General features: G+C 44.9%; 2 protein-coding genes, 1 long non-coding RNA gene and 1 other non-coding gene across 4 annotated transcripts in view; 2 read left to right on the top strand and 2 right to left on the bottom strand.

Annotated features, from left to right (window-relative positions):
* LOC137414448 (uncharacterized) overlaps positions 1-25079 on the bottom strand; it is a 368155-nt gene that overhangs the window by 184765 nt on the left and 158311 nt on the right. The gene's annotated exons all lie outside the window — the stretch shown is intronic.
* CKAP5 (cytoskeleton associated protein 5) overlaps positions 1-25079 on the top strand; it is a 138451-nt gene that overhangs the window by 105683 nt on the left and 7689 nt on the right. Inside the window, exons 25-31 of the mRNA XM_078770985.1 lie at positions 455-604; positions 689-892; positions 7636-7771; positions 8036-8229; positions 8550-8710; positions 24043-24216; positions 24341-24464. Coding sequence (XP_078627111.1) covers positions 455-604; positions 689-892; positions 7636-7771; positions 8036-8229; positions 8550-8710; positions 24043-24216; positions 24341-24464 — 1143 coding nt within the window. The remainder of the gene's footprint in view (positions 1-454; positions 605-688; positions 893-7635; positions 7772-8035; positions 8230-8549; positions 8711-24042; positions 24217-24340; positions 24465-25079) is intronic.
* LOC137422728 (uncharacterized) lies at positions 1432-2366 on the bottom strand. Its single transcript, XR_010983578.2, has 3 exons — positions 2348-2366; positions 2199-2243; positions 1432-1514 (listed from the first exon to the last, which is right to left on the bottom strand). It is a non-coding gene; the product is annotated as an uncharacterized LOC137422728 (long non-coding RNA).
* Positions 8305-8424, top strand: LOC137419702 (small nucleolar RNA SNORD67). The gene has a single exon (XR_010983000.1). It is a non-coding gene; the product is annotated as a small nucleolar RNA SNORD67 (small nucleolar RNA).

Raw genomic sequence — 25079 nt, 5'->3', positions numbered from 1 at the left:
ACCGAGATCTTCCCAGAAATACACAGTCGGCACACACACCGTAAAATAAAAATACAGTTTTGACAAAAATACAAACGGGAACAAATACTCAACTTTGATAGCGTGGAGAGCTTGGAAAACACACTCACCAGCAAAACCGGAAGCGAAGCCAAATAACATCAGTTTTGATATTTTGTTTTGTGATAACATCAATATTATGCCTTTTTTAAAATCGAAGCATCCTCGGAAAAACGCCATGATAAAGCTATCCGAGTCTGGGAAAAGCCCCTTGGGGAGGAGGTGGGCAAATGAATTCGCTACAACCTTCATAATGTGACCTTTAGTCCTCCTGTGAAGTTTGGTTGAGATTAGATAAATAACGACCGAATGTATCGTGGTCAATATCGTCAGGCACCAAATTGCGTAGTGAAAAATTGCTTTCTAATGTGCAGTGTGTTTTTGATGTCCTGTGTAGTTGATCCGCTGGAACTTCACTAACCCACGGGATGAACACACTGAGCAGCTGCATACGCAAATGGGGCCGTGCGTGGCACGGTGGTTGCAGGATGAGCTCTTCCACTCTGACGTCCAACACCGCATCAAGGCGCTGAGTGTTCTTACAGAGGTATTGCTCAGTTTTGTGTGCCTTTCTATGGTGTCTGCCACGTGCCTGCAATGGTGTTTGCATGACTGCCTGTGGTTTTCGCAGCACCTCGATGCTGAATTGGACGGGCTGATCTCATGCCTTGACTTGGTGGTCAAGTGGTTGACACTGCGTTTTTTCGAGAGCAACACTACGATACTTATGCGTACCCTAGAGTATCTCAAGCTTCTCTTCCTGGCGCTTGGATCGGCCAACTACCATCTCTTGGATTATGAAGCACAGGCGTTCGTGCCATACTTGGTTCTCAAGGTTTGATCCATGACTGCATCTGAATAAAATCTCTTCACATTGTTCATATCTAAATATTGCTATCGTGGTCACATTTGTCCCATAAAGTATTTTGTTTTTGATATATTTTTTACGTTTATACTTCACTTCATTCATCATTTCCCCGTGCACGTGCAGTGAAAAGCGGGATTAAGCAATTTGTTCACTTTTTCTCTGTCTGTCTTTGGGCTTCACGATATCGTTATGATTGGCTCGATAGGATATTGAAAAAATATCGTCAATGGGATCCTACATTTTTCAAACTCTCGATGTATTGGCACATTTGATAATGTAAAAAAGTGGTGTGGGTTATGGTAAACTGAAAACGTTACACATTTTCATTAATTTCGTAATATTGACATGAAGCACTCATTTTATCACAACACAATCGTCCCAATAAAATTAACTTTACCAGACTCGGTGTTGTAATGGTATGTACGTCCATTCTGAGCCTGGAAAGTCGGTGGTTCGAACCTCGGCAGTGTCATAGCAAAGACTTCAAAATGGGTGCATGCTGCTTCCTTGCATGATGCTCTGAGACCGAGTATTCAGGGATTTAGAGAGACGCTCAGTATTTACAGGGTTCACACATTTCTTGAAATTCCTGGAAAAAATTAAAAAGCATTTTCCACAACTGCAAAGTGCTGAAAAACTTGTTCAAGTCCTTTAAAGCTCATGGAAAATGGAGAAAATTGCATAAATATAAATAATTTCCCCGGCCCCTGGTCAGAATTGTTCATTACACTACTCTCGTTAAAAGAGTATTACCAATTTTAACCTCCGCCATGGATTTACCATTAAAGCCGCACTGACATGGTTTCTCTCATGCCAAATCTGCAACAATGGGTCAACACACAAAATGCGTTTTTATGGAATAGTTTATTATAAGAAGGCAACGGTCGACAAATACAGAGAATCATGTGACAAAAGGTGTAGATGGACCCAAACGGGCAGAGAAATAAATAAACAAGACTTTGTGCAGAGCCCGATACTTGCAAAATCCCAAAAGCAAATTTGACCTTTAAATAATTGGTGGTTGAATTCAGGGACCTGATACGTAAATCCTTTTCAAATTTCAAGTCGAATGGATCAAAATTTAGGATTTTAGAAGTGACAGTTGACTGTTGGCCAATGTTGACATTTTTACCTCAAAATCAATAGGCTTCTTGCTTATTTACCAACTCTACCATTTGATGAAGTTTTGTGAAGATTGGTTAAAAATTTTGACCTGCAGGTGATTGGCAGGCAGACAGACAGAATGAATAACACACACAACCAACCAATATACTTGAAAAATCTTCGATTTTCGCAAGTAATGAAGCACACCTGCGATCTGATACAATGAAAACACAATACAGGAAATAAGATAAAATCGGAATGGCCATAAGCACACAATAAGGGTGTCCTGCCAGATCTTTTAAATGATTCCTCCGTTACCAGGGATCAAACATGCTCCACCATGAACACGTGTTTAGCCCACAGGTGCAGCACCCAGCGGAGAGGTGAAGAGAGCGCATAGAGCAAAGCTGCATTAAGTTGTAGGAGTGCCAGAGACATCAGCGTGACATATGTGGAGTGGAGAACATGGGACTGAATAGTTTTACGACGTGGCCGGGTCGGTCACTCATTATGTGTGCTTACCGAAAAGTAATGATTAAAATTGCGCAAATAGAAATAATCTGCCTAACCCTGCTTGGAATTCGGAATTGGTAATTCCACGGTCTCTGAGCTCTATAAGATTTGGAAGCAAACGCAGTATTTTTTTTTTTTTTTTTTTTTTGTATACAAGATCGAGGCTCGTGAAAGAGCGAACATTAATCACACAGAAAGACAAACAGACACACAAAACAAATAACATCGGGAGCGGTAGACAAGATGGGGAGAGAGGGGGAAGGACACAAACACAACATTTGAGAGCAGGGACCGAGAGACATGGAGACATCGAGAGAACTGTGGGAGGGAGAGGGCTTTGGGGGGGAGGCATGGGAAGGGGGGTGGGGGGTGGGAGAGGTATAAAACATATGGACACTGCCAAGACTTCCAGGAAAGAAGTTGGAATTTCAAACAAGGTGGATCTGGGGTGAATTAGTGGGGGTAGAAAAGATCAAGGTTTTGGATGGGGGAAGATAAGAGATGGTGGTGAACAGCTGTTTTGAAGACCTGGAGGGAGGAGTGTGATTGAAGTGAGTGTGGGAGTTTGTTCCAGAGGCGGGAGAAAAGAGGAATGAAAGAGTGAAGGTGAGCAGAGAGCCGAGATTTCGGCAGTTTAACCATCAGAGGGTGGCTGGCAGATCTTGTGCGACCTGTATGTAGGAATATTTGGGGGACAGAGCACAGAGAGAGCTGGGGGAGCAAGGCCGGAGAGGAGTCGGTAGAAGACAGAAAGACCACCTACCTGCCTGCGGTGAGTGAGTGAAAGGCCCTCAGAGATAGCTTCATCGCGGGAGATTCCAATGATTCTGAAAGCTTTGGATTCAACAGCGTGAAGCCGAGCCAGGTGTGAGGCAGGAGCACCAGCCCATAGGGGTATTAAACAAGAAAGAGCAATCGGAGATTGCAGACCCTCGCCAGGATGGTTTTTCAGTGGTTTTTAAGGCTTTTGTGTTAAAACAAATATGGTGGCCGAACCACGTGACCGATGACGTCATTATTTTTTTCTCCACAAATTTATCCCGAGATTATGCTCAAGGAATTTCATCTTGATCGGATGAAGTTTTGTACTTGTCGAATTATGACGTCATAATGGAGGCACCTATGACATCATCATTAACATATTTTATTCCCCATGGAGAGTTCTTAACAATGAGCCACGTCTCAATTTTTTCTATTCAGCACATTTGGAGATATAGAGGTGCAAAGTTTTTCAGTTTTTTTCCAAGATGGCGCTCGTCCCACGTGCCCTATGACATAATTATCATTTAAAAATTATACAGGTGGAGTTGCACCGATGGTGAAAATTTCCTGTCAATTGGACCAACAGTTGCAGAGAAAATCATATGTATTCTGTGCGGACAAACAGACAAACGGACTCAAATGCAATACCCTCTCAGGCGAGGGTAATAATTCAACCTTCTCACAAATGGAGTTTACTGTGGTGCCATTTGGAGAGGGAAGGGGAGCATACTTGAGAGATAAACTTAACAATCTGGTGGCGTCTTGTTTCGCCACCCTTTAGGGAGACAAGACTGAAAGTTAATTTTTGAGGTTGAACAGGTGTTGGTTTATGGCTCTCCTGTGAGTGGACACGCACTTGTTGCTGACCTTTTGAATGCACTAAGATTGCCTTTGGTCAGATTAGCCTTCCAGGAAGAGAAGGCGAGTTGGTTGTTTCAGAGCAACTTCCTCGCCACAGGATTCGGTGTCCCATGGATGGGAAGAACTGTATTATAGCTGAAGACGAGTTGGGATTAATCTGTGCATGAGAGCAGGTTTCTGTGGAAAAATTCCCAGGCTGAGTTAAATCAGGGGCAGTAGATATGGGAGACCATTCCTGAAGAGAGGTGGCCACTTGCATTCCCTACCAATTTGCTAGAGTGAAATGCCAGACATGCCGACATTGAGGCAGCTTTCTGCGAATGGCCAGATATATTGACTTTCACATGCACATGATGAACCAATTGGAGCTGAGGAAGAGCAGGATACATTTGCGGGAAAGTTAGTCATCACCAAGACCAGAAGGGAGGATTTGCTATTTGGAGAAATCGAGGTGGGAAAGTTTATATATCGAGTCAGTCACATGGAGTCACGTCACAAAAGTCCTTTGCTGAAGTGGTATGGCTGATGAGAGAGATAGATGTCAATGGAGTCGTCACTGTTAGGAGAATGGGACAACACAGATTAACAAAAGTTGGGTTTGGAGGGGAGGTTGCAGCCAGAGCTACTGTTGGGAATGGGAGGTGGAAGATCAGTACATGGACTGACAAATTCATTTTTTGATGTGACGAGAGGAAATAGGATAATGTTGAGGAGGTAGTAGCAAGATAGCGAGGAAGAAGGAAACAAAACGAGGAACAATGAGACAAATAATTTTCACACTTTCTATCTGAGGATAAGGCTGTGTCAGGCTTTGAACAATACAAAACGAATAGCACAAAAAAAATGAACGAATTAACACGAAATACTGCACAGGATACAACAACAACCGAGACAAGACCCAACAACATAAAAACACGACATCCGTTTCAGAAAACTCAGCTGCAGTGATGTGGAGCTCCGATTTTCACCACAACATGGAGAAAATCCCAAACCTGAAGTCATAAATACTCGATACATTAATGATGTGTTGAATACATGTCATTAAATATGTCACTAAACTGGTGATGAAAGAAAAAGTGACTTTACTCCCCTGAGTAGACGTTATATTTTGCATATTTATATCCTTTGCCAAGATCCGTAGAAATAAAGGTTGTAAAAAAAAAATAATGTAAATTGCTGATGTACAAAAATAATATTGTTCGTGCAGTTTTGATGACTGTTCCATTATTGCTTTTGTTCCCCACAGACAATGTAATTTGCAAATGAAAGCAATTGCCCATATTTGGTAAATATGACGTCTTTTCAAGCGATTAGTCGTTTGACGACATTGCAGGGTTTACGACTGCTGCTTCATCTTATTGATGGTATACTGTGCTGGCTTTCCTTTTTCAAATATTGTTCACAGTGCTCGAAAAATACGGGATAAATCACATCCCGGGAATGTATGAAACGGGACGCGGGTCATTTTGGCAGAAAAAGTGACGTTCCTTTGTGGAAATATGGGACTGGGACACCTCGTCAGCCTGCCGACACCCTTGAGATGGTCTTCAAGTGTTGCGTGATATCTTCGGTGATGTCTGTTAGATGTTGGTGTTAGAGGGGTGAGGGTGTCAGGTTTGAACAAAAATTGCTGACAAATTGCTTTTTTTTTTAAACGGCATAGGCACATCCATGGGAGGTGCAGGGGTGTGCATCCCCTCCCCCCCCCCCCCCCCCCCCCTTCGGATTTTCGTTGATAAATTCTATGCTGTGATATTGGATGCAGTCCAGTGGCAGATAGAGTTGTGGTCTGCACCATTCAACTTTCCCCATGTGTGACAAATATGCGTGTGTTTACAGGATACACATGTGATGACAGGTATCTATCTATCTATCTATCACAGGATGACAGCACAAAGGACTCTTTTAAGAGTCCTTTGTGCATTTCTCGTTTCCGGATTTTGTCGCAGGTTGTGACTATAGTGCAGTTATTCTTGTTTTGACGAAGGAACGGCTGGGCTGATAAACTCACCGTTGGGCCAGGGAAGAATGCAAGGAATTGCAGAAACTTACAAGAATGCAGGAAATGCCGTTTCTGACGATCAGTTGTTAAAAGAAAAAAAAAAATCCTTGGGGAGGACTCTAAGATCCCCACCCCCTCTCCCCCTCTTCAGCCCTTTGACCTGCTGCACCTCCCCACCCCCTCTTGAAATTCCTGGATCCACCCCTGAACGGCCCCTTTGACAATGACACAAACCCATGCGGAGAGAGAAGTGAGATAATATTTTTTACTTTTTTTGCCGGTTTGGCAGTCAAACGAAATTGAAAATCATTCCAACCAAAGCACAAATCCAAGCCTGAAGGAAGACACGGCACTCCACGACAACGTCTATTACAAAGATAGATGTTTACATTTTAAATGCCTGGCATCACAATCCTTCTGTTGGAGTTTCATTTTATTTCAGATCCAAAATAAAAGTTCATTTTTACTTACCATAGCATAAACCAGCCTTGCTGATCGGTGCAAGGTTTTCACCATATTCCATGAGGTAGCATGTGGAATCGTACTGAAGGAATCGTGAGACTTAAAGCTAAACAGATATATAATTAAATAATCTCTCGTGGTTACCCATCAAAATATTTTTTGCGCCCATTAATATGTGAAGCACAGGACTGCGAATGTTGAAGCAGGTCACATTTCATGAACCGCCATTACGCAGGATCCGCAAATGTCGGGGTTCCACGGTACTTGAGCACCGTAGAGCATCAATCGCCTTTTTGGCACTTTACTTGGACAAAATGCTATGACATTTTACATCATCTCGACCAATCAAAGTTGCTGCTTGCAGACCCCTCCCATGCCCGTGTTTTCTTAAGACTTGTGGATTAAGGTGTTTTATGAACCTGAGTTTATTAGTCCCCTACCGGTTTCACGATAGGGAACTATACGTTTGCTCTCCATCTGTCATCTATCCGTCATTCCCACCTGTGGTTTTCAAATACTTTTTTCCCATACCGTTTAACATATTCATCTGAAACCTATTAAATGGCTTTATTATGACAAGTTGCAGAACAAGTTTGAGTTTCAGGGCATTACTTAAATTTTTCACAGTTATGCCCTTTTAGGATTTGGAAAATATCACATGGGTGGGGGGCATGTATTGCAAAGCAATTCTCACACTTGTTGATATTCTAACACTCATCCCTATGTTTTGCGCTAAATTTCTGAAGTAAACTTTTTCAAACGTATTTTGAGCATGTCATTCCACCGATTTTAATGTTTTTGACAAGCCGTCTCTCTGTCCTGGCTGCCTTTCGCTTAGCTGCCGCCATTGCTTCCTTTGGTTTTCTCCCGCACTCTTTTCTGAGGTTCCTCCACTTCTCACCCCTAACTCTATTTGTGTTGCACATATCAGTGGCAGCCTCTGCAGTCACATCTTTGGTCGGTGCTTTAACAGACCAAAATTGACTAGTTTTTCTCTCTGCCCCAGGTAGGTGAAGCCAAGGATGGAATCCGCAAGGATGTACGCACCATCATGAACCTTCTTTGTAAAGTGTACCCTGCCAGCAAGATGTTTGCCTTCACCATCGAAGGAGTTAAATCTAAGAACTCGAAGCAACGTGCAGGTGAGACTCCATCGAAACCATTGCAAAACCCTGGATGCAACCTTTAATTTGGTTTTCCTAACTTAAAACTGCTATTCCTAAAATACCGAGAAGAGTTTGATTGGATTTTTCTTCAAAACTATTCACTTGGCTCCGAAGAAAGAAACATCTGCCAAACTAAATGTGAAGGAAACTTTTTGTGGAACATTTTTTTAACCATGTGATTTTTGGGTAATTGTTCATCCTTCCACCTGTTTGCACTCTGTTTTTCTCTGATCCTTACAGAATGCTTAGAGGAGTTAGGATTACTCATTCAGAACTATGGCATGAACATTTGCCAACCAAGTCCAGCCAGAGCCTTGCGTGAGATGGCAGGCGCTATTGGGGACCGTGACACAACTGTACGAAATGCGGCTCTCAATGCCATTGTTGTGGCCTACAACCTTGCTGGAGACCAGGCACTCAAGATGATTGGTTCTGTGAGTGTTTGCTTGATCCTTCTACATTTTTTTTTTGTTGAGAAGGCGGTCTTGCAAGGAACTGCAGAAACTTGTCATGGGGGTGATGAGTCGCACCCAAGTGGGGGTTTAAGCTAGAGGCGTGAAGCCCTCTTGCCCCCACCGAGCTCAGGCTTTGAGCGAGCGATCGAGTGCCCAGGGGCCATCTGACCCATGAAAAGCTGTCCAGGATTCCATCTCATCTTGCCAGTTACCCCCGAAGTGCTGGATGTCACTGTCATTATTGATTTTGCAAATGAATTTCCCCTGTCTGCCTTCCACCACCCCACTTGCTTTCACAGATCTCAGAAAAGGACATGAGTATGCTCGAAGAACGGATAAAGCGTTCGGCCAAGAAAGGGGGTGCTCGTCCTGTGGAGACTTGCCCACCTGCTTCCTTAAACACAACGATTACTCAAGGGCCAAACACCACCGGCTCGGTGGCTACTGGCGTGAAGATCAAGTAAGATGTGCACTGTGTCTCTGCTGGTCATTGTTTTTATTTGGAGGATGTTTATATGTTAAGATAATGATGATTACAAAGATTTAGGTCACATCATTTTAGATTGCACACACACAAAGTTTTAGGCAAAGTACTTCCTTCATTGGTGTTGGCTGAATATTGTGACAAGGATGCATTTGTTGTCCAGATAAATCCTGGCTACCTTTTAAAGCAAATATCATGACTACATGTTGTAATCCCCAACAGGGAATTGGACTTGCAAGAGAGCAATGCATGACTGGGCCCTGTAACTTCTTTATCTAATTTAAAATCTTTCACAGTGTAGCTGTGATGAAGTCACATTGGCAGGAAATACGTCTCCTAATGTAGCCTTTTCACGTTAGACTAGACCCATGATGGACCTTTGATTCAGTTGGTCAGATGTCTCCTTTGTAAGAAGCTGGGTGTGGAAGTGCAAGCCTGGAAGTCAGACATAGATAGCGCTTTGCATTCAGGTCGGAGTTCAATTGTCGTCTCGCCAGACCACAAAATATTTTGCCTCATGCTCTGAATCTTTCACGTGCATTTTTGCAAACTCCATGCATCCTGTCAAGTGCCTTTTTCTCAGGAGTGGCTTCTGTCCGGCCTCTCTTCCATAAAGCCTAGATTTATGAAGTGCTGCAGAGACTTTTTCTTCCGGCAGGTTCTCCCATCTCAGCCAAGGAACTCTGTTGTTCTGTCAGAGTGGTCATTGGGTTCTTGGTCACCTCCTTGACCAAGGTCCTTGCATAGTTGCTCAGTTTGGTCAGAGGGCCAGCTCTAGGAAGAGTCTGGGTAGTTCCATATTCTTTCCATTTCCTAATAGTCCAGTCAAAATGTGAATGGACCCACCACTAATTGCAAGAGAAATGAAGTAATACTTTTCTGAGACCTTGATGTCTACTAAATATCTGCCCAAAATTATACTTAAATATATTGAGTGGAACATGGTTTTTCAGGTCCTTTCCGATTTGGGAACTTTTCGGACTACCGCAATGTTTGGAAATTAATTATATGACAATATCACTCTTAATAATACACCAAATCAACTCTAAATTATTTATTTAACCATGTTTGAATACACTACCACAACTATTTGTACCCAATGTCCTTCTGTCCGTTCACAATATTTAACATGTCACTTCGTCTCTTCCATGGTCACTATCATCAGCATCCTCGAAAACGTCCACTGATTCGTCTGCATTTGCACAAATACCTCTGCACTCCCTACATGCAAATGTGCAAGGCAGCCCAAGTTTCCGACAACCACAACGTTTATCACTGCAACCACCCTTGCAAGAACACCTAACCAGCTTTAGGAGATAGTCCGGTGCTGCAGCGAGGTCAGAATGCATAGGGATCATCCTGGTGTCCATGATCCTCCATCCCCAGTCAAGCGGGTTGAGTTTGTGTCCTTTCCACTCCTGAACCTGTTGGAATACCCGTAGGCTGTGATATTTGGAAGCTGAGCTCGTGGGCGGAAGTACCCGTGGGTGCAACGATGTTTTGTTTGTTGTCACCTTAGCATGAAATTTTGCTACCCTCAATTCGTTCAAATTGTCTGATGGTTTGCCTCTGTACATACAAACCATTGCTCTGTCTCCTGCAGCAATGACCTCATCCTGTGTTGACTCTTTATTGCCGAAAATTAGGGCCTCTTGCTGGAACATTTCATTGTCCTTGAACAGTTTGAGTCCAGTGCCTTTGCCGATCCCAAAGACCCTTGATGTCGTGTCGCATCCCAGGTACGCATGGATGAAGAGAATGTTTTCACAGACAGTATCACCCAGAGCCTCTCTGACTTTGCCAATGTCCACGTATTGTCTTGGATTCAATGAACCCTTTTTCGGCTCCGACATTAAGTAGAGAGTGTGCGCAGTATTCTTGCGAAAATAGTAGCACAGTAGTATCAACAAGTCAGTGTCTTCGCCAACAAGAACAGTGTTGGATTTTGAAGAGCTACAAACTGCAGTTGTTGCTATGAGTAGGTCCGCATCCCCACTCGCATGAAGCACTTCACAATGAGATTCTTCCAGTTTCTTACCAAGAATGTCTATGAATTGTTGCTTGTTCTCCTTGTTCCGAAGAAACTCTTCCATCTTGACAGAAAGCGTCATGGTTTGAGAAAAAGATACCTTCACTGATGGTCGCTCACCCCTTTTCTGATGGGCACAGTCTTTCGTTGAGGGACCTTCACGATAGCCATCAAACACGACGATAGCATGCCCGTAATGCCTACTAACATATTTCAGGTAGCGGTCAAGAATATCCTTGTACTGTTCACCTGACTGCCACGGTATGCGCTGCAATAGGGCACCGCCATCGAGTACGTATTGTATATCGGACGGTTGTGCAGTATCGGCAGGTGCCAAGGATTTGATTGCTGAGGCTAACGCTGGCTTATTGGCGGACAGCAAGGCATATTTGGTCTCGAACAAAGATGGAGGATATGTGCATAACTCACAAAGGAGTGCTTTGGATAAGTCTCCTACTTCAGTGCCAGCGATCACAAGTCTCTGGAAGAGTAACTGAGGGTCGATATTGATGTCTCCGTCTGGTGTCTTCATTGCAGACTCTGAGTCCATAGTTATGGCTTGACCCTTCTTCTTGAAGCTGTATTCAAGCACACGTTTACCACTCATCTGGCCCAAGAGCCTTTCTCCCACAGTTTTCACCTCATCAGCATTCACCGTTGTCTGGGCAACTATACCAGTGAAAATGTTGTGAAGAGCATCGTCGTCTTGAAAGGGATCCCTCTCATGAAGAAACTCAAGCATTTTCTGGGTATCAGCTACATCATTCTTCTGTCTAGACTTTGATAGATCATTGTGCTGTTCACTTGTCACATACATCACATCAGTGAGGTGTTGGAGGGCGTTGTTCACCTCTGCAAAAAAGGACTAGCCATGACCCAGACTGAGCGTTGTGTCTCTGTCATCCCTCGTCCCCTGGTCAGACCACCTGATGTCTTCAGACTTCTCATAAGTACTTGTTCGATGACTAAATCTGTAGACAGACCAGCCCAGTATCTGTCGCTCCGTCGGACAACTTGGAATCCTTGGAGAAATTTCTGATGTACTTCTGGATGGTCCTTTGGTAACTCGGTCATCAGTTGCAGATATATGTGCAGGCACTTTGTGTAGTGTCTGTGTCCGGAAGCTGCAAGATATGGAAGCATGGCGCGCAGGATATGCAAGTGAAGCATCCAATCCCCTGTTCTTTCAGATTTCAGAAAAAAACGGATAATGTCCACCATTTCCATGTATTGTAACCACAGTCTCGCTGTCCGTTGATGCCTTATTGTATCAATCACTTGATTGATTTTGTCTCCAATGACCTCCATCACCTTCGATGACTCGATGTCTGACACTGCTTGGTCACCCGACATCAGACCGTCAAACAAGTCGCCTGCATCATTGAGCTCTGCTGGAACTGTACGCTCGCTGTCTCCATCACTTGGGAGGTTCATCTGAAATACCTTCGAAGCAAGTTTTGCATTGAGTGCTGCATCAACGAGTAGATGTCCACGTATAGCTCTAGACACGGCTTTGCCACTCATCATGTGGGTTGTAGTGTTGCTGGCATATGCAACTTCCAGAAGCTCTTTGTGTCCAGTACCAGATATCAGGTGGCCAATACACCCAAGAAAACTCATGAGTGTATGGAATCCTCCTAGTCTTAGAACAATCGAGTGAAGTTTGCTGTCCGCTGGCTCGCTCTTGACTATGGTGAGAGCTTTCCACCAAAGTGGCTGATCAAATGTCAGTATCGGGGTTACACCATATCTCTGCGCATGTTCACAAACGAAATGCAGTGTGGAGTTGATGCAGTCCAAGTCACTTGGACTGAGATCAATCATGGGCAGAAACATTATTGATGCCTCACCCGGATGTTCTCCCTTGTGTACCATCTGCATCATTCCTGTCCAAGAGGGCCGAGGTGATCGAACAGTAAGCGAAACCTTCCAGAGGAGGTCAACATTTGAGCTGATTTGTCTCAAGTCGGTACAGGCTGGAAGCTTCTCGTAGAGAAAGGACTGCATTCCTCCACATGCTGATGTGAAAGGTCGTATATTGATTCGCCCCACTTGTGCGATGTCCTCTGCCGAGACAGCTCTACGGGCAATCTGAAGTGTCCGGACTGTTTTCGGGGTCACACTCGCAATAATGCCCATACCTTGGAATGTGTTTCTCCCATTTAATGTGCAGATGTCATGGTCAACATTGTCCGCCACATATTGGATGAAATGTCCAGGGGTAAAACCAGGGATGTCTGTTCCACACGTGACTGCTGCGCTGCGCTCATACGTTTGCACCTCCGTGTATGAACAACGATACCCATGTGCAAAGAGCGTGTCTATGAGAAATCGAGAACCAAAATGGAAGTGCATTTGGATTCCAAGACCCACCAACAGTGGAGCTTGAAGGATCCTAGGCCTCGTGGCTTGCATGATCACCTGTCCCAGTGAGCAGATTTTTAAGTCTTTTCCTTTCCCCACAAACAGCATTTCGAGCAAGAGCTTTAGTGACTCAGGTAGGAACTTGGTTGCAGCATTGACAGTGGACATATCGAGAGTAGTCGGGTAAATGTCCTTATTTTGAGATACCTCTTTTATGTCACTTCTAATGAGATCAGACGCAACTTTTCTGTTTCAGGGTCCCTTTCCTTTTGCTGACGATAGAAGTCATGAAGAATCGACGATGCCACACCCTTAAATGTCACAACATTTGATTTTCCATTAATGTCTGCAATTATGATCTTATCACCAAAGTGATTGAAAAGGTTATCCTTCATGTATGAAAAACCATATGCATCACAGCCAGTGTCTACTAGGAAGTCCTCCATTTTCCCAATTAAATCACTAATTGTGGTTAGTTCCTCATCATTTTCCTCAAGGTACTTTGCCACCTTCAGGAACGCTTCATGTCTGATCTGGTCCTTGGGTCGACCAAGCTTCTGCTTTTTTGATGAAGACGCCTCTTCCGATTGAAATTTGAGTGGTATCTGTTTCTTTGTATGAAAGTTAACACTGCACACCTTATGGTATACTGCATCTGCTGCGTGTAGATCGCCAACAAATGCCATTCTGCTCCTCACAGTACCCGACCAGTTGTCAGATCGATTTTCACAGTCAGCAGACACATGATTTTGGAAGTCGAATGTCTTAACCTGGATCAACATATGGTCCTTTTTCCTCCCCTGGTACTTGTCAGGATTACCACAGAAAAGACACTGAGTTCTGTAGTCAAACGCTGAATCCATTGAACGAAGGCACCTCCCTTTGTCTGCCTCAGACGAAACACGTTTTCGCTTCAGAGAAAGTTCAATGTCTCTCACATTGCAGAACACCCTACGACAATCTGTATGAACTGCCTGTCCTGGATGGACTTGGACTTCTTCACCACGCTCACGTCCAGCTTCTTCGATCCTCGTACAACCTTTATCCGTCGGTGTACTGGTTGGATCACTGGAGAGGGGTTCTTACAGAAGACACAGTCCATATCACCCATGTTGCTGAAAAGAGAGGGAACTTAGGATTACATTTTATTCCCTGTGTTGTCCTACTATAAATGTATAGGTTCATAAAAATACAAAATTTGAACATGTTTATTATAAAATTAAATGTAAAAAAACTGCTTTTAAAAATAAAAATAAAACCTTAAACAATCATAAATTAAATATAATACGACTTACATTCACAATGACCACAGCGTTTAACTGTCCTCAGCACACTGATCAAATCTCTCACTGCAAGCGTCACTCCACCTCTCGTTCACGGCTCTCGTTCAATCTGAAAATAAAGTATGATCCACTCATTATAATTGAGTATAATTTTATGTATTTGTTCAGAGGATCGACAGGTTTCAGAAAAATATCATTTTTTTTCTCTTGCAATTAGTGGTGGGTTAGGGGTAAAAGTTCGCTAGAATGACTGGACTATAATGATCGAGCTCACTGTGCTCTTGGGAACTTTCAGCACTCGAGAAATTATTTTATACCCTTCCCCAGATCTATACCTCCTCACAATTCTATGTTGGAGTTCTATGGACATTTCCTTGGACTTCATGGTGGAGGTTCTGCTATCACGTGCACTGTCAACCTTGGGACCTTATATAGAAAGGTGTTTTTCTAAATCATGTCCAATCAATCGAATTGGCCACAGGTGGACTCCAATCAAGTTGTAGAGACATCTCGAGGATGATCAAAGGCAATTGAATGCACCTGAGCTCAGTTTGGTGTGTCATAGCAGAGGGGTTGAATACTTATTGACTCAAGACATTCAGCTTTTCATTTTTAATTATTTTGTCAAAAAAAAGTTTTGGGGTATTATATTTAGATCAGTGACAAAAACTATCTCTTCAATCCATTTTGAATTCAGGCTGTGACGCAACAAAATGTGAAAAAAGTCAAGGGGTGTGAATACATTCTGAAGGCACTGTATGGCGTTTATGGGTACAGTGTAATATCCGTGAAGTAAAGGGTTTTGTACTGCTGTACGCCAAAAATCATCTGGTTTTGTACTGCGAGTGAGGGTGATACCAAAAAACCTCTCCAGTTCAGGACGCATGAGTTTATAGGTGAGAGGAAACGTAACCACCCGTGGACAGCAAGGGTTTACTGTTGTCCGAATATCCACTCCACATGCAGAGTAGATAACTGAGAAGGAAGTTGAAGAAACGATAAAATCGATGAAGAGTAGGAAAGCGGGAGGGCCGACGGGAGTTGTGGGAGATATGTTGAAGGCAGCAGGAAGTTGGGGTGTGAAGAGAATGACAGAGATCTGTAATCTGGTGGTGAAAGAAGGCTGCATTCCAGTGGATTGGGAACTGAGTACCCTCGTCCCTCCACACAAGGGGAAAGGTGACCCTATGGACTGTGGCTCGTACCGAGCGATAAAGTTATTGGAGCATGGAATTAAAGTATTAGAAAGGGTGTTGGAGAGGAGGATAAGGAAGAAAGTGAAGATTGATGAAATGCAGTTTGGATTAATGCCAGGAAGAGGAACGACAGACACGCTTTTTATTGTGAGGCAGTTGCAGGAGAAGTACATGGAGAAGAGGAAGAAGGTGTTTCTTGGGTTTGTTGATCTGGAGAAAGCATTCTATCGGGTTCCACGCAAAGTAGTGACATGGGCAATGAGGAAGTTAGGAGTGGAGGAATGGTTGATCAGTGTAGTGATAGCAATGTACGAGAGAGCACGCACAGCTGTAAGGATGAAGGACAGGAACAGTCGTGAGTTTGAGGTGAAGGTGGGAGTGCAACGGGGTCGGTACTAAGTCCACCACTATTTGTAGCTGTGATGGAGGTGGTGGCTCAGGACTTAAAGGAGGATTTACCGTGGGAGTTGTTGTATGCAGATTATCTGGTGTTTATTGCGGAGAGTATGGATGGACTGAAGCAGAAGATGAACAAGTGGAAGGAATGTATGGAGGCAAAAGGTCTGAAGGTGAATATCTGAAAGACGAAGGTGATGGCAAGTGGAAAAGCATGTGGTGAAGTGGAAAGAACTGGGAAGTGGCCGTGTGCTATATGCAGGAAGGATGTCGGAGTGAACTTCATTCAATGTACAATGTGCGCTGAGTGGGTTCATCAAAAATGTAGTTGTCTTCGAGGGTCATTAACCAGTGTGGCAGCTACATTCAAGTGTAAGGTGTGCACAGAGGGAGCTGCAGATGGAGGAAATGAAGAGTTGGATCTTGGTGGCGGCGTGAAGCTTGAAGGTGTGAAAACATTTCACTACCTAGGAGACATGCTGAATGGAGAAGGTCGATCAGACTCGGCAATGGTTGCTCGAGTGAGATGTGCATGGAAGAAGTTTCGGGAACTGTGTGGCGTGCTGACGAGGATTGGAGTGTTGTTGAAGCTGAAGGGAACGGTGTATGCTGCATGTGTGAGAAGTTATGATTCATGGGAGCGAGACATGGGTAATGAACGTCGAGCAGCAATGAAGGGTGGAAATGCGAATGGTTCGGTGGATGTGTGGAGTATCATTGAGAGAGAGGAAGACAAATGATGAATTGCGAAAGATGATGGGAATAGAGCCTGTGATGGATGCTGTGAAGAGAAACAGGTTGAGATGGTTTGGTCATGTGTTGAGGATGGATGAAAGTGACTGGTTGAGAAGAGTGATGGAAATGAATGTAAAAGGAAGTAGAGGACGGGGAAGACCGAGAAAGACTTGGCCAAAGGTGGTGGAAGAAGAAATGCGGGAAAGGGGGTTAACAAGGGGAGATGTAGAAAATAGGGCAAAATGGAGGAGATCGTCATGGGGCCCGCAAGGCTAACCCTTGCTCTAGCAGGGAAAATGGCCTTAAAATGTCTGTTGTTACTGACCAAATTCAAAAATCAACCGCATATTAACGGTTCAAAATAATCCTGTAAGCAATGCTGGATTATAACTCAAGTGTTTAGAAAATCAGGAACAATCATTACATTTAATTAGAAGTTAAACTTGTAAACAATTAAATTGTAAATTAAATTAAAACTGTAAATATATTGTTACGGATCTCTCCGTCGGCCTCTTTTCCCCTTATCGAGGGGGGATTAATCCCCTCGTCTATGACTGACCGACGTGGTCCTGAAGCTGCACAGCTCCCTCCGGAGAGGCAGGGGCGCAACCTCGTTCGCGACCGTGGACAGATGTTAATTGCCGAGCGGTTTAGCAACCGCGGCACGAACCATTAGCAGAGACTAAACCCGATCCTGAAACGTTGGCCAAAATCGCGCCACAGGTTTTCAATGGGGAAACCACAAAGACGACCGGACGAGCATGAAGAAGAAGAACGAAGGTAGGAAATACAAATATGATTTATTACTACCTATTATGTACACAATGAAAAGTAACCAAGGAGAAGGAAAGATAAGAAAATAAAGACAGAAAGGATGGAAGGACCAGAAGGACACAGAGCAATTTCTAGCTTATACTAAACGGTCTTACTTAACCCCAGGACAACATAAAAGACGGATGACAATCAGACTTACACGGGGGGGGGGGGGGGGGGGGGTGAAGGCAGGAACGAATGGCGGGAAGGAGAGGAAGGTTCAGCTGGTGCAGAGGAATGGCTGGACGGACGAGGAGGTGGGATCACGAGGCGGGAAGGATGCGGGTGGTTGGGATGATCGCGGCTCGAGTTGAGCAGCCGCCGACTCTCCTCAACCGTCTCTCGTACGGCGATGTTGCTTCGGGGCTGCAACTGCCATCACCGCTCAAAGCTTCCGTGGTCAAAACTGCGGTGGTCTCAAAACTGCGGTGGTTTCAAAGCTGCGGTGCTTTCAAAGCTGCGCGTGCTTCGGCTTTCCCTCAATCATCTCTCGCATCTCCTCTCTCATCTCTTCTAAGGTGGGGGCGTCCCGCTGCGGGTTATATCCCACGCCCTACCAAGCCATAGCCACCGAGTCCTGGTTGGGCACGAGGGCTTCCTGGCCCCACCTCCTGGTGACGAGGGGCGGGCCACGCCCGTGATTTGGCGGCTTCTCCCCCTTCTTCTCCGAGACAGAGCACATGGCCAATGGCGTCTTGCGGGGTTGAAAACCACTCGCACCGCTGGGATAGAAACCGAAAGGGGGCCTATCTTTATTTGAATTCGGTGCAATGCAGTGTCAATTCATGGAAGACACAGCCTTAAACTAATACACACAATAAGGAAATAACTATTTAGAAGGATATATGATTTGCTACGTGCATGTATATGGATTCGCTAGGAGGACGACCTTTGACCTTTACACTATGGAGGGTGATATTTACAACAAGATTCATGACACTTACAACAATAATAATAATAAAAAACCACAGGATTCTCAAATCCGCGACAATATTAAAGCAAAAATTTTTAAGATAAAATAAAATTGCCCTAATATCAAGATCATCACATGTGGCCTATGCGGGGAAGGAGGGGGCGGTTATAGGGGGGGGGAACCAGAGGGGGGGTGGAAGGGGAGGGGGGGTGTTTGGGAGAGGGGTGGTTTGGAGGGAGGGGGGGGAGGAGGAGGGGGCAAATTGTCCGAATAAAAGCCTTGTGTGACATATTTTGTGGACTCGTTCAAAGTACGGAATGCCTGCTTCGTTTACACAAGAGTGGGTCAAACGCTACCAGTAAGTCAACTACCTCTTGTGTGATCGAGGTAACAGTTTCTTCTGTGTGCCAAGCCTCCAAAACACGTCTTCTGTTTCTGTTGGGTGTGGAACCCAAAATATTAACCCTATCCCATAAAGGGCTGTGTTTGGCAATAGCAGATCTGCTGGGATAATTACATTCAAATGCTTTTTGGTGTTCAGCAATATGTTGACCTAAGGTCCTCCCGGTTTCACCCACATACTCAGCTCCACAACCACAGGGCACTACGTATACCACCCCTGACCTATCCTTCATCGGAAGCTTGTCCTTGACCCTCATAAGAGCTTGGCGAAGGGTGAAAACCGGTGTGAAACTAACCCTCACTCCTGCCGCTTTCAAAATTCTGCTGACCCTCTGTGAAACCCCTGGTACAAAAGGCAGAACACACAAACCCTTTGGTTGTTCTCTCGGTCTCAGCCTGTTGTGTGGGGAAGCCCTTATCGTTTTCCTCTTGGGTAGCAAGCTGTCAAGATAACCATTTGCCCTGAACACATTTTGAAGATGGTCCACCTCACTCATCTTGTCTTCAAAGGTAGATGGTAAATCACGTGCTCTTTTTGAGAGGGTGTGCACCACCGATCTTTTGTGTTCCATTGGATGGCAAGAATTGAAATCAAGGAAGCGATCAGTGTGTGTTGGTTTTCTGTACACCGTTACCTTTAAGGCTCCTTTGGGATCCCTTGCTACGAGTGTATCCAGGAAGGGAAGGGCTCCATTTTTCTCCTCTTCAATGGTGAAATTAATGGAGGAAAAAGTTTTATTTATGGTCTCATGTATGATGCCCACCTCATCAGAGTGACAGATGATAAATGTGTCATCCACGGACCGGGACCAAACACGTGGTTGCACTAACAGGGCTGGAATGGTACGTTCCTCCAAATCCTCCATCACCGTGTTGGCAATCACAGCCGATACCGGGGAACCCATAGCGGTGCCATAAACCTGCTTGTAATATACCTCATTAAATACAAAGTAGGTGGAAGAGAGGCAAGTAGAAAGCATGTCACAGACGTCCATCGGGCTTAAAGCTCCCGCAGTCTCTTTCCATCGATCATCTTCCATCAAACGCCGGTTTGCCACATCAATCGCCAGGGCTGTCGGCACGTTGGTAAATAAAGACACAACATCAAACGAAACCATGGTCTCGTGTGCTTCGATGGTGAGCTGCTTCACTCTTTCAGCAAATGCTGTGCTATTGTGCACGGTTCGCTCTGTTGTCCCCACCAAATGCTTCAAAATGTTTGCCAAAAACTTGGATAGAGCATATGACGGACCATTAATACAGGCCATGATTAACCGTAGCGGAAATCCCTCTTTGTGCACTTTCGGTAGCCCGTAGGCCCTGGGAGCCACTCCCTTACTGCTGTACAGACGTTTGTACACCACAGCTGATATAGTCTTCCAGTCGCTTTTAATCTGGCAAGCATTGAGTTTAACCTTCGTTCCTCCTTCTTCGTTGCATCTGCGGTTAGCCGTTCATAAGTACTTTGGTCCGCCAACATATCCTGCATTTTGGTGGTGTATACAAGACGATCCATGAGCACCGTTGCCCGTCCTTTGTCCGCTGGTAAGAACACCACATCGTCCATGTTGCGTAACTCTCGTAAAGCTTCTTGTTCTTTCAGGTCCAAATTGAAATTGTTGCGTGAAAATTGCGGAGGGCGAAGTAAAACAGCAGCCACACATGATCTGATTTCGTTATTGGTGGCGTTATCAAGATTCATCATCACAGATTCCACCCGTGATACAATGGTGTCTTTCGGAACAAATCGGGGAGTGATGGCAAAATTAAGGCCCTTCTGCAATAAGCTGGTTTGTGCCTCCGAGAGCTGCGTACTCGACCGGTTAACCACCCACCGGTTCCGAAGAATGTTCACGTCAATGACGTGAGTCATGCGATGTGTGGTTTCATCAACCAATGCTGTGAACTTTCGTTGATGTCGTTTCCCCACCAATGTCCTAGTGTGCTCCGCGAAAGTGTGAGCTCTCCGTTGTACTCGATCCCATAACTCGCCAGGTAGTCTTGGTGAAATAGTACGAGCCAACCGTTGCACATGGTCATACCGTTTAGCGAGGCGATGGTGGCAGTTTGAAATGCGCAAACGAAGAAACCTCCGTCCTGTTGCCTGCATAATCTGCTTAGCTTTCAAACCCGGCATGGGAGGTCTGAAACGAAGAGGCTTCGGAAGAATGTTCTGTTCCAAACAGAGATGGTTAAACCGAAGATGTGCCTTCGTTACTTCGGTCCGCTCCACAAGGTTGGTGTAATGACGGCATCTCTTGGCAATGTCCTGCCCATGGCTTTCGCATCCATGGGGAGGAGGAAATTCCCCACTGAGTACAGTGAGAAGAGCGGCGCCATTGTTACGACGTCGCTGGACCCAGAGTAACCCCGGAAGTGACGGTAGTGACGACCCTTCCCCCAAGCTCGCTGTGTTTGTCTCTTGTGTGTGTGTGTGTGTGTGTGTGTGTGTGTGTGTGTGTGTGTGTGTGTGTGTGTGTGTGTGTGTGTGTGTGTGTGTGTGTGTGTGTGTGTGTGTGTATACCTTCCGTGTGTATATAATATACCTATATATACCTTCCGTGTGTATATATATACCGACCCTTCCCCCCTTCACTTTTTTCACATTTTGTTATGTTGCAGCCTTATGCTGAAATAGTTTAAATTCATTTTTTCCCTCATCAATCTACACTCAATTCCCCATAATGACAAAGAGAAAACAGGATTTTAGAAAGTTTTGCAAATTTATTAAAAAGAAAAAACTGAAATATCACTTTGACATAAGTATTCAGACCCTTTGCTACGACACTTGAAATTTAGCTCAGGTGCCTCCCATTTCTCTTGATCATCTTTGAGATGTTTCTTCACCTTGATTGGAGTCCACCTGTGGTAAATTCAATTGATTGGACATGATTTGGAAAGGCACACACCTGTCTATATAAGGTCTTACAGCTGACAATGCATATCAGAGCAAAAACCAAGCCATGAGGTCGAAGGAACTGCCTGCAGAGCTCAGAGACAGGATTGTGTCGAGGAACAGATCTGGGGAAGCCTACAAAAAAATTTCTGCTGCATTGAAGGTTCCCAAGAGCACAGTGGCCTCCATAATTCTTAAATGGAAGAAGTTTGGAACAACCAGGACTCTTCCTTGAGCTGGCCGCCCGGCCAAACTGAGCAATCGGGGGAGAAGGGCCTTGGTAAGAGAGGTGACCAAGAAACCGATGGTCACTCTGGCTGAGCTCCAGAGATCCTGTGTGGAGATGGGAGAAACTTCCAGAAGGACAACCATCACTGCAACACTCCACCGATCTGGGCTTTATGGCAGAGTGGCCAGACGGAAGCCTCTCCTCGGTGAAAGACACATGAAAGCCCACAGAATCTTTTCTCACAGTCTGAGAGTCCTTTAGGTGCTTTTCTGCAAACTCCAAGCGGGCCACTCTGCTCTTGGGAACCTTCAATGCATATATATATGGCTAAGCCTCGTGTTGGCTTAGCGGTTAGGGTGCTGGCTTGGGATCTGAGGATCCTGGGTTCGAATCCCGGTCGATCGCTGAATTAATGCCAGGGGGGTTGACTCAGCCTGTCATCCTTCCGAGGTCGGCAAATTGAGTCCCAGCTTTCTGGGATGAATGATCCCAGTGTGTACCCCGGCTTAGAATAGGTACACCGTATCCCTGCGCATCGTAAGAGCGTGACCAAGGGTTGGCGTCAGGAAGGGCATCCGGCCATAAAATCATTGCCTCAAACAGGGAACCATGATTGTCATGGGGCCCGCAAGGCTAACCCCCGCTCTAGCGGGGAAAATGGCCTTAAAACGATCATTCATTCATTCATATTCATATATATATATATATGTATTTGGTTTTTTTTTTTTTTTTTTTTTTTTTTTCACGATGTGAACGCTGTTACGATGGATACATTTTGATCGACAAATGATATGATGCTGTGCTACAAGGGTTTTTTGGTCCCCCGTCGCATGGCAGAGCGAAAGGGGGACTATGGTTTTCCCCTCCGTCCGTGCGTGCGTGTGTAAGCGAAGGACCGAATTCTAATTTGGTGTGTGGGTGCAACCCAGGTCAAAATCCAAGATGGCCACCGCCATGTATGTCTGAACCTTGAGCGGAATATCTTGAAAAATAAGCGAAGTACCAACTTCTAATCTGGTGTGTGGGTGTATCTAGGCATAAGGAAGAACGCTGTTGAAAATTGGGTCGCCACGTCAAAATCCAAGATGGCCGCCACCATATATATGTCTGAACCTTGTGAGAGAAATATCTTGAAAAATAAACGAACTACGACTAATCTGGTGTGTGGGTGTATCTACGCATAAGGGAGAACGCTATTGGAAATTGGGTCGCCACGTCAAAATCCAAGATGGCCGCCTTGCGTCTTCCACTTTGTCAACTCACATCACTTCAACGAAGGTGGACCTAGGCGTAACGCTTGTTCGAAATTTATTTGCACTATTTGCAGCAGTGGCTATGAAATGTATTTTGGAATAAAAAGCCGCACCGACATGTGATGAAGTTCGTGCGACCCCGTGTTAACACAAATGCATCATCATCCATTGCACGTTGCACCAGAAGTGCCAATCACCATTGTATTTTACAGTAAAATTGCTGTGTTGAAAAGGCCTAAATACCAAAAACGGTGTTCCGGCGTAAACATCTATACTTCTTTCAACGCCCATCTGTCGCAGTGCTGAACTTACGTTTCGCAACTCATAAAATAAGGTCGTGCACAAAAGCTGTTATTACGATTTGCATTGTATTGCCAGTTGTCTCGTCTCGACACCAAAACTGTCTCGATACTTTGATGTTTTATCTTGGTGCTACATCCCCATGTGAGATGCTGAATTAAACTGTGTATTCTCGTTGCACTTGTGACTGTGGCCGAGTTTCCTCTGATCGTTTTTTTTTTTTTTTTCTGACACGGAGGGCGCACCATAACTACCGCACGTGAGTAAATAATCGGCATGATATAAAACGGACATCCTGACTGGATTGTCCACTCTATCATACGCTGTCACTGCAGATACTCTGACTACTGTTAAGAGCTGTACTTCTCTCAATTTGTACACTTGGTTCTATTGTTACATTGCTATTCCATTTATTACCGTAGCTTGTCCACTGATTTTTCTCCAGGTCAATTTTCTGTGCCCTTTTAACCCCCTCTTTCCTCCACCTATGTGCATGCAGCCACACTTTTGGGGCTCAGCAAACACCAGGCAACCAGCCACCTTTATCCCGGGAGTTTCAACTCGAGCTTGATGACATTGAAGATGAGCACGTCGTTTCTGAGATGCCGGTCCTTGTGAATTGCCAATTGGATGACGACATCTTGGCTGTGCCGCCTGATATACCACAGCTGAGGTACATATTGTGACCGAACTGTGAGGAGTGGGTGGATATTGGGCTCGTTGGAGGGGGGGAGGGGGTAATGGAGTGTGGACCAATGTCCATGGTCTGAAATTTGAAACCGAGGCAATTTTTCCAGAACGACTACGATATCCACACCCCTTGATGAACTCGGAGGAATTGGCGCTGACTCAACTCTTGCGTTCGTAATCTCCCAGGTGGCAAACAGGAACATTGACGTTGCCATCGAAGCTTTAGCTCAGGTAAGGTCCTTCATTCATCACCTCATCTTTTTTTGATACTGAATCAAATCTTTCCTTCTCGCAGGTTAATAGCGGCCGATAGTATTGTCGTGTGCACAGCCAGCTAACACCGAGACCCGTGAACGGATGGGCCGAAACAGCTTTATCTCCGAGGTGTTCCGAATTATGGCAGTATAAGCTCGCGTGTGCCGGTGAGGAGAATCATGAGTAGCTTAATGCTTTTATAAAGCCAAAGGTTTATTCCCAAACAAATGACGAGCAGGGAAAATAAAATCAATAATCACGAATATAATGTGGTAAAGAATGAGGTAAAATAAATCCTATAAAATCTAAGGCGCCTCTCCAGTCCCAATCACAGATGAGGAAGAGGGACAAAACTGGGTGACTTATCTGTTGTGTAGCAGCAGGGGAGCGGGAAGATGGGGCACGGAGCTGGTGTTGAGATGGGCAGGACGATGGGCAAGTGAGTTGACTGCTGGACGACAAAAATGTGATGAAGATTCAGGCAGGACGATCACGGGCAATCGGGGAGGACGAAGACAGCACAAGGACCAAGGCAGGTGGGCAGGATGACCTCCTTAAAGCTTTCCTCCTCCAGGTCTCAGAATTCCTCCA

The sequence above is a fragment of the Myxine glutinosa genome, chromosome 1, assembly GCF_964187855.1.
Source record: "Myxine glutinosa chromosome 1, kmMyxGlut1.1, whole genome shotgun sequence".
Taxonomy (NCBI): Eukaryota; Metazoa; Chordata; class Myxini; order Myxiniformes; family Myxinidae; genus Myxine; species Myxine glutinosa.
Note: the sequence above shows the minus strand (reverse complement) of the source record. Positions and strands in the feature narration are given on the sequence as shown.